Raw genomic sequence first — 16,881 nt, forward strand, 5'->3', positions numbered from 1 at the left:
TTTATTAGGAAAAGTAATACAAGCATCTTATTTAGAAATAGAGATAAATCCCAGGAAAAACAGCTAAAATTAAAAATGACTAAGGAAAGCCAAACTGGAACTCAGGAGAGGTGAGAAAGGGAACTGTTCTTCAATGTAAACCTTTTAAATTCTACTTAATGTAATTAACATGTGCTTGCATCACTTTGATAAAAATAAGCTTTTTTTTGCCTTTTTTTTTTTTTTTTTGCTTTTTAGGGCCGCACTCTCAGCGTATGGAAGTTCCCAGGCTACGGGGTGAATTGGAGCTAGAACTGCCAGTCTACGCCACAGCAATGCCAGAGCTGAGCCGCATCTCTGACCTAAACCTCAGCTCACAGCAACACTGGATCCTTAACCCAATGAGTGAGGCCAGGAATGGAACCTGTGTCCTCATGGATACTAGTCGGGTTGTTTCCCCTGTGCCACAGCAGGAACTTCAGTAAGTTCATTTTTTAAAATCTAGAGATGGAAGAATGTAAGTATTAAAGCAACGGCAACATGAAAAACGATCCAACAGATTCAAACACTGAAAAGCTAAAGGAGTCTATATATATCGAAATTATTTAAGTACTAACAAATGATATAGTAATTAACACATAATCCTGGTCTATTATTAAAGTTAGAACCCTGTGGAGTTCTCCATAGCACCATTCATCAAGTACAAGTTTATAAGAACGTTCAAAAGTAAGTTATACGTTCTCTTAAATTTTATAATTCAGAGTTTTAAGAACTCAATTAGTCCTTGGTAAAGCTTTTCTGTTCTTCGTTTTAATTTATACTTTATTTTCATTCTAGGAGAAACAGAGAAAGAGGTCAGGGCCAGGTAATAATGATGATTAAAGGACCTTGTGTAATAAACTTTGGGAAATACCACTAAGGCTAAAAAAAAAACGGCCAAAGGGTCTAAGTAACACATTCTAAACTCATCCTGCCCTTTTCCATTTGTGGTAGATTAAAACAAGTCACAAATTCTTTACAGGTCCTTCCATCAAGAGATAGAATTTATTTCTCCTGTTGTATCTAGGCTGGCCTGTGATACATTCTGGCCGACAGAATATTGTAGAAGTGACACTGACACTGTGTGACTTCCACGCCTAGTCCTCAAGAGCCCTTGCAGCTTCTGTCATGCTTGGGGAACTCTTCTGCTACCGTGTGAAGAACCCCAGCCAACAGCCATCATCAAAACCAGACACATGAGGGAAGCCATCTGAGACCACTTAGCCCCAGGGGCACCACCAGATGACTGCAGCCCTATGAGGAGGGTCTCAGGTGAGACCAGCATCATCTAACTAGGCCCAGCCCAAGTACTGGACTCACAGAACTGTGAGCAAATAAAACAGTAACTTTTTGACAACACAGTGGTAGATAAACTGCAACCCTAACAGCTTCCATGCCTTTTAAAATACTGTATCTTTGCCTGAAAGGTTCCCAACTCCCCCTGCCTACTAAAATGAGTCATGCCATTCTTTCAAGAGAGCTCAAGAGGGGATTAAGACGGCAGAGTAGAAGGACTGGAGCTCACCTTCTCTCATAAAAGCAACAAAACTACAACCAACTGCTGAACAAACCTTCAACCAAATAGACTGCAAACGATCAAAAAAGATATCCTACTACAGAAGACAGGAGGCCACACTGAGACAGCAGGAGGGTCGACTATGTGATACAGGCAAACCCATACTTCCACAGACTGGAAAGTAACTATGTGGCAAAGGCTCACCCACAGAGTGAGTGTTCTGAGCCGCACATCAAATTCCCGCACCTGGGGATCTGGCATAGGGAGGAGGAGCCCCTGAAGCATTTGGCACTGAGGGCCAGCAGGGCTTGTGCGCAGGAGCTCCACTCTTGGAAGGTGCATACAAGCTTTCATGCGCACTGCTCCCAGGGCAAAGCAGAGACTCCACAGGAATCTGGGTCAGACCTGCCTGCAGTCCTTGGAGGATCTCCTGGGTAAACAGGGTGACTGTGGCATTGTGAGGGAAGGACACCGGAGGCAAAGTTCTCAGGAATAATCATCAGCATGACCTCCTCTAAAGCTGGCCTTTTGGGAAAAATCTGGCCCTACCCATCAGGACTGAGAAGCCCCAGGCCAAACAACTAACCGGGTGGGAACACAGCACCACCCATCAGCAAATAGGCTGCCTAAAAACCCCGGAGGCACAGAGCTACCTCTACTCTCACACAAAGCCCCACCCACCAGAGGGATAAGAATTAGCTCCACCTACCAGTGGGCAGGCACCAGTCCTTCCCATCAGGAAACCTACAGCAAGCCCCCATATGAACTTCAGCCACAAGGGAGGCAGACAGCAGAAACAAGAGAGACCACAAACCCTATCCTCTGCAAAATGGAGACCATACCCAAAATCTACACAAAATGAAAAGGCAGAGAATTACGACTCAGATAAGGGATCCAAAAAAAAAAAAAACCCAGAAAATAAGCTAAATGATCTCAAGACTACAAACCTCCATGAAAAAGCCTTTGGACTAATGATAGTAAAGATGATTCAAGATCTTGGAAATAAACTGGAACCAAAGACTGATAAATTACAAGAAACACTAAGCAAAGAAATAGAAGAGTTAAGGGTTAAGCAGGCAGAGGAGTTCCCATTGTGGCTTCATGGAAACATATCTGACTAGTATCCATGTGCTTCCCCAAAAGGCATGCAGGTTTGACCCCTGGCCTTACTCAGTGGGTTGAGGATCTGGCGTTGCTGTGAGCTGTGGTGTAGGTTGCAGACACAGCTCAGAACTGGCTTTGCTGTGGCTATGGCATAGGCCAGTGGCTACAGCTCCAATTTGACCCCTAGCCTGTGAACCATCATGTGCTGTGGGTGCAGACCTAAAAAGACAAAAAAAAAAAAAAAAAAGATGAAGAAGGCAGAGATGCAAAATACAATAACTGAAATTAAAAGTTCACTAGAGGGGAACAGTAAGCAGAATAAAAGAGGCAGAAGAAAGAATAAGCAAAGTGGAAGACAGACTAGTGGAAATCACTGACAAGGAACAGAAAAGAGAAAAAAAGATTGAAAAGAAATGAAGACAGTCTAAGAGAACTCTGGGACAACATTAAACTCACCAGCATCCATATTATAGGGGTGCCAGAAGGAAAAGAGAGAGAAAGGGCCAGAGAAACTATTTGAAGAGATAATAGCCAAAAATTTCCTTAATATGGGAAAGGAATCACTCACTCAAATCCAGGAAGCACAACAAGTACCATATAAATTAAACCCAAAGAGGAACACCATGGCCAAGTGGTTTATAAGTGGTGGTTAGCAGAATATGCATCAGCAAAGAGAACCAAGGTGCAAACCTAGGCATGCCTTTTGGGGAAGCACAGTGAGGATTCTCTGGAATGCTATGCATAGATAGCTAACTCAAATGCTAATGATTGTTATGTGCCTAAAGGTCAGAGTAAAAGCTTAACCTTCTACCAGCTAAGTGGCTTTTAAAATAATAAAAGAACTTATAAAATAGTAAACAAACCCTATATCCTCCACCCATAGCCCCTCCTCACTTGATGTCATCCTAGAGAGCACAATAAAAGCAGTGTGGTTTCTTGAGGCAGTGCTCTTGGTCCCTGAGACCTTGAGTCCCCCGGTTCCCACCTTTACTTAAGACAAATGTCTCTCTTGCTTTATGTTAACTTTTTTCCTTAAGTTTCACAGCACCCATTCTTCAGCCCCATCCTGCTGAGCTGGTCTCAGCAGAAAACTACAGAAAAGATGAGTGAAACCAAAAGCTGGCTCTCTGAAAAGATCAACAAAAGAAACCTTCAGCCAGACTTATCAAGAAAAAAAAGAGAGGACTCAAATCAATAAAATTAGAAATGAGAAACAAGTTAAAAAGGACATCACAGAAATATAAAGGATAAGAGACTACTACAAACAACTACATGACAATAAAATGGACAACCTAGAAGAAATGGATAAATTCTTAAAAAGTACAACCTTCCAAGACTAAACCAAGATGAATGGACCAATCACAAGTACTGAAATTGAAACTGCGATTAAAAAACTTCCAACAGGGAATGCCAGTTGTGGCAGAGAAGAAACAAATCTGACTACTATCCATGAGGATGCAGGTTCAATCCCTGGCTTCAATCAGTGGTTCAGGGATCCCGAGCTGCCATGAGCTATGGCTTAAGCTGGCAGCTGTAGCTCTGACCCAACCCCTAGCCTGGAACTTCCATGTGCCCCTGGGTGTGGCCCTTAAAAAAAAAAAAAAAAAAGCGAAAACAAAAAACTTCCAACAAACAAAAGTCCAGGATCAGATGGCTTCACATGAGAATTCTATCAAAAACTTAGAAAAGAACAAAAAAAAATTTAGAGACACATTAACACCTATCCTTCTGAAACTATCCCAAAAAACTGCAGAGGAAGCAACACTCCCCAACGCATTCTATGAAGCCACCATCACCCTGATACCAAAACCAGACAAAGATACCACAAAAAAATTACAGGCCAATATCACTGATGAACATAGGTGCAAAAATCCTCAGCAATATACTAGCAAACCAAATCCAGTAATATGGTAAAAAGATCATACACTGTGATCAAGTGGGATTTATCCCATGATGCAAGGATTTTCAATATCCACAAATCAATCAACACATTAATAAACAGAAGTGTAAAAACCATATGATCCTCTTGATAGATGCAGAAAAAGTTTTTAACAAAACCTAACACCCATTTCTGATTAAAAAAAAAAAAAAACCCTCTAGAAAGTGGGCATACAGGGAACCTATCTCAACATGATAAAGGCCATACATGACAAACCCATAGCTTAACAGTATTCTTTTTTTTTTTTTTATCTTTTGTCTTTTTAGGGCCTTGCCCATGGTGTATAAAGGTTCCCAGGCTAGGGGTCCAATGAGAGCTGAAGCCACAGGCCTACACCACAGCCACAGCAATGCTGGAGCCAAGCTGCCTCTGCAACCTACACCACAGCTCACAGCAACACGAGATCCTTAACCCACGGAGCAAGGCCGGGGATTGAACCTGCATCCTCACGGATGCTAGTTGGGTTTGCTAACCGCTGAGCCATGATGATGGGAACTCCACTAATATCATTCTCAATGGTGAAAAGCTGAAATAACTACCACTAAGCTCAGAGTCAAGACAAGTATGTCTACTCTTGCCAGCATGATTCAGCATAGTTTTGGAAGTCCTAGCAATGGCAATCACAGAAGAAAAAGAAAGAAAAGGAATCCAAATTGGAAAGGAAGGAAAAACTAAAACTATCACTGTTTGCAGACAACATGATACTATACTAGAAAATCCTAAAGACGCTACCAGAAAACTGTTAGAGGTCATCAATGAATTTGGTAAAGTTTCAGGATACAAAATTAATACAAAGAAATCAACTGCATTTCTATATACTAACAATGAAAGATCAGAAAGAGAAATAGGGAAACAATCCCATTTAGCAACACATCACAAAGCATAAAATACCTAGAAATAAACCTATCTAAAAGAGACAAAAGACCTGTACTCCGAAAACTGTAAGACACTGATGAAAGAAATCAGGGAGTTCCCGTGGTGGCAAAGTGGTTAATGAATCCAACTAGGAACCATGAGGTTGCAGGTTCGATCCATGGCCTTGCTCAGTGGATTGGGATCCAGCGTTGCCATGAGCTGTCATGTAGATTGCAGATGCGACTTGGATCCCGTGTTGTTGTGGCTCTGGCGTAGGGTGGCGGCTACAGCTCCAATGAGACCCCTAGCCTTGGAACCTCCATATGCCATGGGAGCAGCCCAAGAAACAGCAAAAAGACAAAAAAATAGAAAAAAGAAAGAAAAAAAGAAATCAAAGATGACACAAACAGATGGAAAGTTATACCATGCTCTTGGATTGGAAGAATCAATACTATTCAAAATGACTATACTGCCAAAGGCAATCTACAGTTTCAATGCAATCCCTACGAAATTACCAATGGCATTTTTCACAGAACTAGAACAAAATATCTCTTAAAGTTTGTTTAGAAGCACAAAAGACCCAGAATAGCCAAAGACATCCTGAAAAAGAAAAACGGAGCAGGAGGTATCAGGCTCCTTGTTTTCAGACTATACTATAAAGTTAGTCATCAGAACAGTATGGTACTGGGAAAAAAAATAGAAATATACATCAGTAGAACTGGAGAGAAAGCCCAGAATTAAACCCACACACCTACAGTCAACTAATCTACAACGGAGGCAAGAATATAAAATGGAGAAAAGACTGTCCCTTCAATAAGTGGTGCTGGGAAAACTGGACAGCCACATGTAAAACAAGGAAATCAGAATACTCCCTAACACCATACACAAAAATAAATTCAAAATGGAATAAAGACCTAAATATAAGACCAGACACTATAAAACTCTTAGAGGAAAACATAGGCCAAACACTCTCCAACATAGAGCACAGCAGTATCTTCTCAGATCCACCTCCTAGAGTAATGACAATAAGAACAAAAGCAAACAAATGGGACTTAATTAAACTTAAAAGTTTCTGCACAGCAAAGGAAACACTAAACAAAAAGAAAAGACAACCCACAGAATGGGAGAAAATCTTTGCAAATGAAGCAACCGACAAGGGATTAATCTCCAAAGTATAGAAACACCTCCAGCAGCTCAATACCAAAAAAACACAAACAACCCCATCAAAAACTGGGCAGAAGATCTGAACAGACAATTCTCCAAAGAAGACATACAGATGGCCAAAAAACACATGAAAAGATGTTCAATATCACTAACTATTAGAGAAATGCAATCAAAACTACTCTGAGGTACCACCTTACACCAGGCAGAATGGCCATCATCAAAAAGTCTGCAAACAATAAATACTAGAGAGGGTGTGGAGAAAAGGTAACCCTATTACATTGTTGGTGGGAATGTAAATTGGTGCAACCTCTATAGAAAAGTGTGGAGATTCCTCAAGAAACTAAAAATGGAATTACCATTTGATCCAGCAATTCCACTTCTGGGCATCTAGTCAGAGAAAACCATGACTTGAAAAGATACATGTATCCCAATGCTCACTGCAGCACTATATATAACAGCCAAGACATGGAAGCAACCTAAATGTCCACTTACAGAATTGGATAAAGAAGATGTGGTACATATGCACAATGGAATATTAGTCATAAAAAGGAATGAAATAAATCTGCAGCAACATGCATGGACCTAGAAATTATCATGCTAAGTAAAGTTAGACAGTGAGCCACAAACGTCATATGCTATCACTTTTATGTGGAATCTAAAAAAAAGATAAAATTAACTTCTTTGCAGAACAGAAACTGACTCACAGACTCTGAAAAACTTATGGTTACCAAAGGAGACAGGTTGTGGTGGGAAGGATGGGCTGGGGGTTCAGAATGTAAATGTTGTAAAACTGGGTTATGATGATGGCTATACAACTATAAATATAATAAAATTCACTGAGTTTTTTTAAAAAACTATTTAATTATTTAAAATAAAATTTAAGAGCAGGAGTTCCTGTCGTGGCGCAGTGGTTAACGAATCCAACTAGGAATCATGAGGTTGCGGGTTCGGTCCCTGCCCTTGCTCAGTGGGTTAACAATTCAGCAAAGTGAGCTGTGGTGTAGGTTGCAGACGCGGCTCGGATCCCGCGTTGCTGTGGCTCTGGTGTAGGCTGGCAGCTACAGCTCCGATTAGACCTCTAGCCTGGGAACCTCCATATGCCGCGGGAGCAGCCCAAGAAATGACAAAAAGACAAAAAAAAAAAATTTAAGAGCAAACTGGCACTACTCATATGCTTCATGGCCATGATTCATTAATTGAGAACTCAAAAGTATAAGGAAAGCAGAAATATTGTACCGAAGTAACTGTGAAAGAATGGGGAATGTATATCCTTACCTGGAGAAAGAGAACCCAAAGACAGAACTGAGCCTAACCACAGCAAGGCCCCCTTGAAGGGCTGAGAGGCAGTGGGAAGAGAACTGGCTATGGCTGGGTCAGGAAGTTCCAAGCTGGACACATCACAAGATTATTCCTCTCAAGATGACCCTATGGAGTCCTCAATTTCTAAGATGTGTTTATATAAACAGTACAACATTAAATCAAAATCTGAAAAATGAAACCCAAACCCTGGGCCTGAAAGCCAACAAAAAGCAATTCCAGGAACACCTTCCTATGAGTTCCTATGTGAAAGGTGTATACAGCTGACCACCACCACCACACCCCTCTGCCTTAAATCACTATCTTGGAGAGAAGTGCTTCTGTCACTGAAAAAGTTTCTTCCTGTGGGCCTCAAGGACTCACACTAAGAGACAGGGCCAGGATGGAAACTAGGCTTTGTACCCTGGGGAAAAGAGTCAAGACTTTCTTAAAAGATCACCAGAACTCCCCACTGTTTATATCTGCCCCCCTGAAGGTAGCAAGTCCCCAGGCCAGAATAAAGAATACCCTAAAATGGGCCCAAAAGAAACTCCACAATCAGAATGAAGAGAGCTCTGGTTTGAGAAACGTCCTCTGCAATTAGGTCACTGGCTTTGGTCTTTAAATGCTTTACTCGAACACTCTTTCGGTTGATGCAGGGGCAGGGACAGAGGGGTCCACTGAGGATCCCTAACCTTTCACAGTACTTCCAATTTCTCTAAAGCATACAATGAGTTACAAAGAGGAATATCCTGCTAACCAGAGCCCCACCACAAACCAGGAGGAATGAGGACAGGCCTACCTACCCTAGAGATTACGCACTCTATGGAGTTTATCTGGCCAAGGTCCACAGCAGTTTACTGGTAGCAGTAAGCTGACAATGGAAGCACTCACACAGAGACAATCATTTACCAAGAATGTCACTGCTAGGACCTTGCATTCCTTGTAAGGCAGGGGGAGGTCCATCTTTTCTACCAGCTAATAGCAACCTTATTATGGTCTCTGAGAGATATCCACCAGTACAATCAGCCTCCCTTCTGGCTCTAAATACTATCTTGATATGCTATCACTTTAAAAAAAAAAATCTGTGCAGCAAAAGGTTCTTGGACTTCTCTGATTTCTATTATTTATTTATTTATCTATTTATTTATCTATCTGTCTTTTTAGGGCCACACCTGTGACATATGGAGGTTCCCAGGCTAGGGGTTCAATAGGAACTGTAGCTGCTGGACTGTGCCACAGCCACAGCAACACAAGATCCTCAACCCACTAAGCAGGGTCAGGGATCAAACCCACATCCTCAGGGATGCTAGACTGGTTAACCGCTGAGCCACAACGGGAACTCCCTGATTTCTATTTTATAATGCAATAATGTATTGTTCTGTGCTGCTGAAACAATCACATCAAATAAAGTAACTTCCCTGTATATCCACTTTTGTATGTGACAAAATTAGATTTTCTTCAACATGAGACAAGTTACAACTTTTCTATCAATCTACCCTTTAACACTAAATGTGAGTTCCAACCTTCTCCTTTGGAGAAAAGGGCACAATTCTGAGCGGTAACAAAATAAAAGAGTTCCCATTCTGACTCAGCGGTAACAAACCCGACTAGTATCCACAAGAATGTGGGTTTGATCCTTGGCCTCGCTCAGTGGGTTAAGGATCCGGCATTGCCATGAGATGCGGTATAGGTCACTGATGTGGTTCAAATCTGGTGTTGCTATGGTGTAGGCCTGTAATCACAGCTCAGATTCAACCCCTAGCCTGGGAATTTCCCTGTGCTGTGGTGAGGCCCTTAAAAAGAGAACGAAAAAGAAAAAGAATTGTGGGATTAAAACCTACAGGTTTAAAAATGACAAATCTCCACCTTCTGCCTGAACTTCCAAAACAAATTATGCCCCAGTTACTAAAGTACCACGGAGGAGTATCCGTCATGGCACAGCCGAAACAAATCTGACTAGGAACCTTGAGGTTGCAGGTACACTCCCTGGCCTCACAGAACAGGTTAAGGATTCGGCGTTGCCATGAGCTGTGGTGTAGGTCGAAGACGTTGGCTCGGATCTGGCATTGCTGTGGCCCTGGCATAGACTGGCAGCAACAGGTCTGATTAGACCCCTAGCCTGGGAACCTCCATATGCCATGGGTGTAGCCCTAAAAAAAGACAAAAAAAATAAAATAAAGTACCACCGAGGCTAAAGAAACAACCCCAAATTAGTCAAACCATGGAACACACAAGAACCAAACTTCAGGGCAGAAGGAGATGAAGAGGAGGAGGCAGGGAGAAGACAGAAGATATAAGCAACTTTCAAAAAATTAAGAAATGGAGTTCCCGTCGTGGCGCAGTGGTTAATGAATCCGACTAGGAAAGATGAGGTGGCGGGTTCGGTCCCTGCCCTTGCTCAGTGGGTTAACGATCCGGCGTTGCCGTGAGCTGTGGTGTAGGTTGCAAACGTGGCTCGGATCCCGCGTTGCTGTGGCTCTGGCGTAGGCCGGTGGCTACAGCTCTGATTCAACCCCTAGCCTGGGAACCTCCATATGCCGCGGGAGCGGCCCAAGAAATAGCAACAACAACAACAACAAAAGACAAAAAAAAAAATTAGGAAAGGTCATAGGAAAAAGTCAAAAGGTACAATGAAAGCAAGCCTTTAAAAAGTACAAACACAAGAAGACATGGCTGCACAGAAGAAAAAAAAGTGATTTGGCAAGAAAACATCATTCACATGATACACATTATCTTTCTGAAGAAAAAGACCAAAAAGATGCAGGGAAGAACAATTAACCAAATCAGGTGCAAAATTAATAATCCCTGTCCCCAGAAAAATAACCAGAATTACATATACCTAATGTAAGCAAGGTCAACTTGGTCATGCCCCATCCTGCCTTAAACCTTGAAAAGAAGAATGTGAGAGTGGCAACTGCTAGGTAGAATTTAGAATCTATGGAGTTTTAATTTGGGGGGCTTTAAAAGGCTTAAGGAGTTCCTGTTGTGGCTCAGTAGGTTAAGCACCCAACATAGTGTCCATGAGGATGCAGGTTCCATCCCTGCCCCTCACTCAGTGGGTTAAGGATCCTGCACTGCTACAAGCTGCAGTGTACATTGCAGATGTGGCTCAGATCTGGCACTGCTGTGGCTGTGGTGTGGACTGCAGCTATAACTCCAATTTGACTCCCAGACCAAGAACTTCCATGTACAGCCATTAAAAAAAAAAAAAAAAGGCTTACCATGGGACCTGTATTTGGAGGTGATGATTCTTCTGTGCACACAGACAAGACAGAGAGGGAAGGCATCTGGGAAGGGGTTGGGGTTGGCACTTCTGTGCCACTGTCCAAGTTCAAAGCTGAAAGCCCAAGAGTATGATGCCCATTGAGCTCACTGGCACTGCTTTGGGTGGAAGGCTTTAGGGAATTCCGGAGCGTGCCACTGCGGAGGCAGGATGTGCTATGGAAAGTGCTTGCCATCTTGGCTGTCTTCTGATTGCTGTCATCAGAGTCAAGTTTAGGGAACGACAGAGACTTGATATTGCTTACTGCAGGGATAGGGGGGAGGGACACTTTGGAAGACAGCGACATCTTTTCACAGTTGCCCAACTGTGGTAAGGTTACAAAGCCATTGGGTTTGTGAAGAGGCTTGAAATCTAGGGTTGCCCGCTCCAGGGATGCCAGGACCTCCTCATCCTGTAACACCGACCCTGAGCCGCCTCTAGGCAAGTTACTGTCCAACAACTGAGCCATGATGGGTCCAGTGGTTCCTACCAGAATGTTTCTCAGCTCCTCCTTCTCATCAATAGTTTTTAACTCCAGATTATCAAATGGGTCTTCCTCACACTCGAAATCAGCAGGATTGAAATCTGCCTTTGTGTGGGGAGGGCTGAGAACTTTCTGTTTCGTGGCACTGCTGCTGACCCGAGTTGGGGTGAGGATGCTGTTGTGCTGTAAGCTGGCAAGGATGGGATTGATAGGAGGTGGCATTATGGCTGCACCGGGAGTCTTGGAGAAGCTCAGTTTGCTGTCTCCCTCTGGGCCACTCTTAGAATTCACTTTAGCTTCTGCTTCCTCAGCCTTGCGTTCTGCTTCCCATTGGGCCTCTTGGATTTTCTTAATATCTTCGGCCCACTCAATGGTTTTCTTTTCCAAAGAGAAGTCATACTGCAAAGGTATATCAGAGAAAGGTGTGAAACCAGGTAGCTGCCCCTCCCCTGCTCAGTCCTCCCCATCCAATTCACTTCTTCCTCACTCTACTACAAGAGAACGAGGCAAAATAGTATTCGATCCCCACTTAGGAAAACTAAGGTTTCCTAATTTATATGATTTAATCAAAATATGTTCCTTGGTTACTTCTAGAAATGAACTAGAAAGAGCTCCCTCCACCTCTAAACCAGGTCAAATGTATCTTGCCACCTACCTTGCCTCTTCCCCCTCAAGCCATTTCCCTTCCTAGATTTCTTCTTTGGTGGCTCAGGCAGAATTCAGCCACCTCCTTTATAAAACTTTCCTGATGGCCCATTCCTCTCTCTGAACTCTCACATAGCATCTGTCTCTATCATTTGATGATGAGCACATGTGGCCACATATAGCTTTAATCTTTCTCTAAACATTCCCCCAACACTGTTACAAGCCTCTTGTGGGCAGCAGCTGGGCTTTAGACCTTCTAAAAGTCTCCACTATCTAGCACAATACCCTAAATAGCTCCTGTGCTCAATAATAACAACAGCTTCTAATAAGGAGCACTTACAAGGTGCCATGCATGATCCTAAGCATTTTCAATGTATTAACTCTCTAGGTTTTCTCAACAATCCACTGAAGCAGGTAACTACTGGTATCCTCACTTTCCAAGGACTATGTCCAAGGTCACAAATACTAGAAGCTGGATCTGAACCCAGACAGTCTGACAACAGATTGACAACTACCAAATTATAATAAACACTGTACTCTAAATGCAGGAAAACTGCTTAGAAATCTAGACTTGATTAAAAATTAAGATTTTACAGTGCAGGAGTTCCCGTCGTGGCGCAGTGGTTAATGAATCCGACTAGGAACCATGAGGTTGTGGGTTCGGTCCCTGCCCTTGCTCAGTGGGTTAACGATCCGGCGTTGCCGTGAGCTGTGGTGTAGGTTGCAGACGTGGCTCGGATCCCGCGTTGCTGTGGCCCTGGCGTAGGCCGGTGGCTACAGCTCCGATTCGACCCCTAGCCTGGGAACCTCCATATGCCGCGGGAGCGGCCCAAGAAATAGCAACAACAACAACAACAACAAAAAAAAAAAGACAAAAAAAAAGATTTTACAGTGCAGACAAAAAACAAAAACATCCTGATTAAAAAATGGCCAGAGGATCTGAATAGACATTCTTCCAAAGAAGACATACAGATGGCCAAAAGGCACATGAAAAGATGTTCAACATCACTAATTATCAGGGAAATGCAAGTCAAAAATCACAAACAGGTTATCACTTCATATTCATTGAAAGGGCTGATACCAAAAAGGCAGGGAGTTCTCTGCTATGGTGCAATGGGTTAAGAAACCAACTTCAGCAGCTCGGGTCACTGCAGAGACGCAAGTTTGACTCCCAGCCTCGCACAGTGGGTTAAAGGATCCAGCATTGCCTCAGCTCTGGTATAGGTCACAGCTTCAGCTCAGATTCAATATCTGGCCTAGGAACTTCCATATGCCATGGGTGTGGCCATTAAAAAAAAAAAAAAAGGCAAGAAAAGTGTTGTAAAGGATCTGGAGGAAAGGGAACCTTCATATTACACTATTGGCTAGTGTGTAAATTGGAGCAGCCACTATGGGAAATAGTATAGAAACTCCTCAAAACATTAAGAACAGAATTACCACATGATCTAGCAATTCCACTTCTGGGTATTTATCCAAACAATACCAAAAGACTAATTCAAAAAGATATCTGCACCCCTGTGTTCATCACTATTTATAACACCAAGATATGGATACAACCTAAGTGCCCACTGTCAGATGAACAGATAAAGATGTGATGTGTGTCATGTATAGCTATATATAGATATATACAACACACAATGGAATACCACTCAGCCATAAAAACTAAAAAAAACAAAAAACGATGAAACCTAACCATTTACAATAACATGGACAGACCCTGAAGGTATTATGCTAATTGAAATTAAGTCAGAAGGTGAAAGACAAATACTGCATGATTTTACACATGTGGAATGTATAAACATATGCACATAGACACACATACATGCAAACAAAACACAAACACAGAGAAAAGATTAGTCGTTATGGGGCACAGGACAAAAACTGGATAAAAGGGATCAATAGTATGGTAGATCCCCTTTACCCAATAGCAGAAAAAATTAAAAGAAATATTACAATGAAAAAGTAAGAATGTGGTTTGAGTATACAGTAATAAATAGTAGCAGCATCTAACATTTATGGAGTACCAGGAATTATAAAATGCCATTATTTTACTTAGTCCTTATAACAATCTTGAAAGTTAATTATCCCCATTTTACAGATAAAATGAAGGCTTGAAGATTTTAATAAATCTTCACAAGATAGGAGTTCCCATCGTGGCTCAGTGGTTAACGAATCCGACTAGGAACCATGAGGTTGCAGGTTAGATCCCTGGCCTTGCTCAGTGGGTTAAGGATCCGGCGTTGGCTCAAGCTATGGTATAGGTTGCAGACACGGCTCGGATCCCATGTTGCTATGGCTCTGGCATAGGCCGGCAGCTACAACTCTGATTAGACCCCTAGCCTGGGAACCTCCATATGCCTCAGGAGCAGTCCTAGAATAGGCAAAAGGACAAAAAAAAAAAAAAAAAGAAATCTTCACAAGATAACACAGCTATTACATGGCAATTCCAGCCCATGAATGAGTGAACCAGAATCTGTTCTAAACCGTGACACTAAGGGCCACCCTCACCACATTCAATGAAGACTTTCTAGACCTTGGGTGCAAAGCTTTATGTATGTTTTACTGGCTCGCTTGGATTATTTTTAATCTGAAATCTCAAGTATGTACTGTCATACAAAGGCAAATAAATATGAAAAAGTTATGGAAGCTTCAAGGTATTTGTCTAGGGCTCTGGGTCTGACTCTTCTCTGGATAGATAGGGAGCCAGCATCAGTATTACCCCAATACCACAGCCAAATTCCTTATGGAGACGCCAGGCAGTCATAGTTTAAGGGTGTTATTGGTAATTAGAGAAGAAAAACATTTCACCTAGCCCACACAGGAATGGAGCATGGAGCCTGGATCTCCTCTTCTGTTATTTGTGGGTGCTATGAGTCTGAGAGGGACAATACCAAGCATTTAACAGTGCTTCACACTTGATCAGATAAACAGAAAATTCCCAGCAAAGCCTACAATGATAACAGTCAGGACTCTAAACAAGTTTTCTGAATGAATCAATGAGGCAGTGAATATGAGAACAAGTGAAATAAGATGGTGTTTTTAAAATCATATTCCTAATAGCATCCTGCACACAGAGAGGTATTTACTGACTACTTCTTGCCAATAAAAAAGTCACCAGGCAAACAGAAAAAGGTAAAACTTCGTAAGGGAAATCTCTATCTCTTCTGGCCCAATGAAGTCTCCATACACAAAAGGAGTATCAATTCAGTATTCAAACACATGTAAGATATTCAACATTAGTAATTAGGGGAAAAGATGGTAATAAACTGGCAAGGACGTGGAGAAACTGGAACCTTCACGCAGTGTAGGGAAGATTCTAAAATGGTGCAGCCACTGTGGAAAACAGTCTGGCAATTCCTTAAAAGGTTAAACATAGTTACCATATGACCTAGCAATTCCACTCCTACATACATACCAAGAAAAACTGAAAATACTTGTCCACACAAAAACCTATATACAAATGTTCATAGCAGTACTATTCATAATAGCCAAAAATTGGAAAGTAAAATCAAAAATGTCTATGAACTGATGAATGGATAAACAAAACGTGGTATATCAATACAAAGGAAAATTACCCACAAAAATGAAGCACCAATACTTCAGTCACACAACATGAATAAAACTTGAAAGCATTATGCTAAGTAAAATAAGCCAGTCACCTATATATCTATAGTCATATATAAAAGACTAAATATTATATTATTCTATTTACATGATATTCCAGAAGAGGCAAATTCACGGAGACAAAAAGTAGATTTAGTGGTTGCCAGGGGCTGGAGAAAGGGAAAATAGGGATTGACTGCTAATGGGCACTGGGTTTCTTTTTGGGGTGATGAAAACGTTCTGGAATTAGATGGTAATGATGGTTATACAACTCTGAATATACTATAAAAACACTTATTTGCATAAACTAAAAGGGAAATTTTTATGTTATGTGAATTATGTATCAATAAAGCTGTTATTTAGGAGTTCCCGTCATGGCGCAGCAGAAATGAATCTGAATAGGAACCATGAGGTTGCGGGTTCGATCCCTGGCCCTGCTCAGTGGGTTAAGGACCCAGTGTTACCATGAGCTGTGGCATAAGGTACAGATGTGGATCGGATCCTGCGTTGCTGTGGCTGTGGTGTAGGGTGGCAGCTGTAGCTCCAATTAGACCCCTAGCCTAGGAACGCCCATATGCCACGGGTGCAGCCTTAAAAAATAAACAAATAAATAAATAAAGCTGTTATTTAAAAAATTGTAAACTGAGTTTTCCCTCTAAAATTTCTCACTACAAACAGACTGGAAAATAAAGAATACATTTTAGAATAATATGAGAATACCTTAGCATATCCCACTTCTTTACTAGGAAGTTGTATTTTAAAAAAAATCTAAAGTCACAGGAGGAAGTGTTCAGGTGAGTAGTGTACTTTTCTGTTTTTCCATGTAACTCCTCTAAACTGTAAGCTCCATGAGGACTGTGATTAAGACATTTATCTCTATCCTCAGCCCCTAGCAGAGCATCACTCAAAAGCAGGTATTCAATAAATGTGTACTGAAGAAAGGAAGTCACATAACATGGGGCTATTTGCTGCTTTCAAGAAGTAGTTTTATA

The 16,881-nt window shown here is 41.8% G+C and overlaps 1 protein-coding gene across 3 annotated transcripts in view; it reads right to left on the bottom strand.

Moving 5' to 3' along the window:
- UBAP1 (ubiquitin associated protein 1) overlaps nucleotides 1–16,881 on the bottom strand; it is a 71,440-nt gene that overhangs the window by 6,188 nt on the left and 48,371 nt on the right. For all 3 annotated transcript variants that reach the window (XM_047754472.1, XM_047754474.1, XM_047754475.1), the window contains one exon: nucleotides 11,117–12,040. In XM_047754472.1, coding sequence (XP_047610428.1) covers nucleotides 11,117–12,040 — 924 coding nt within the window. The remainder of the gene's footprint in view (nucleotides 1–11,116; nucleotides 12,041–16,881) is intronic.

Source organism: Phacochoerus africanus, chromosome 12, assembly GCF_016906955.1.
Source record: "Phacochoerus africanus isolate WHEZ1 chromosome 12, ROS_Pafr_v1, whole genome shotgun sequence".
Classification (NCBI taxonomy): Eukaryota; Metazoa; Chordata; class Mammalia; order Artiodactyla; family Suidae; genus Phacochoerus; species Phacochoerus africanus.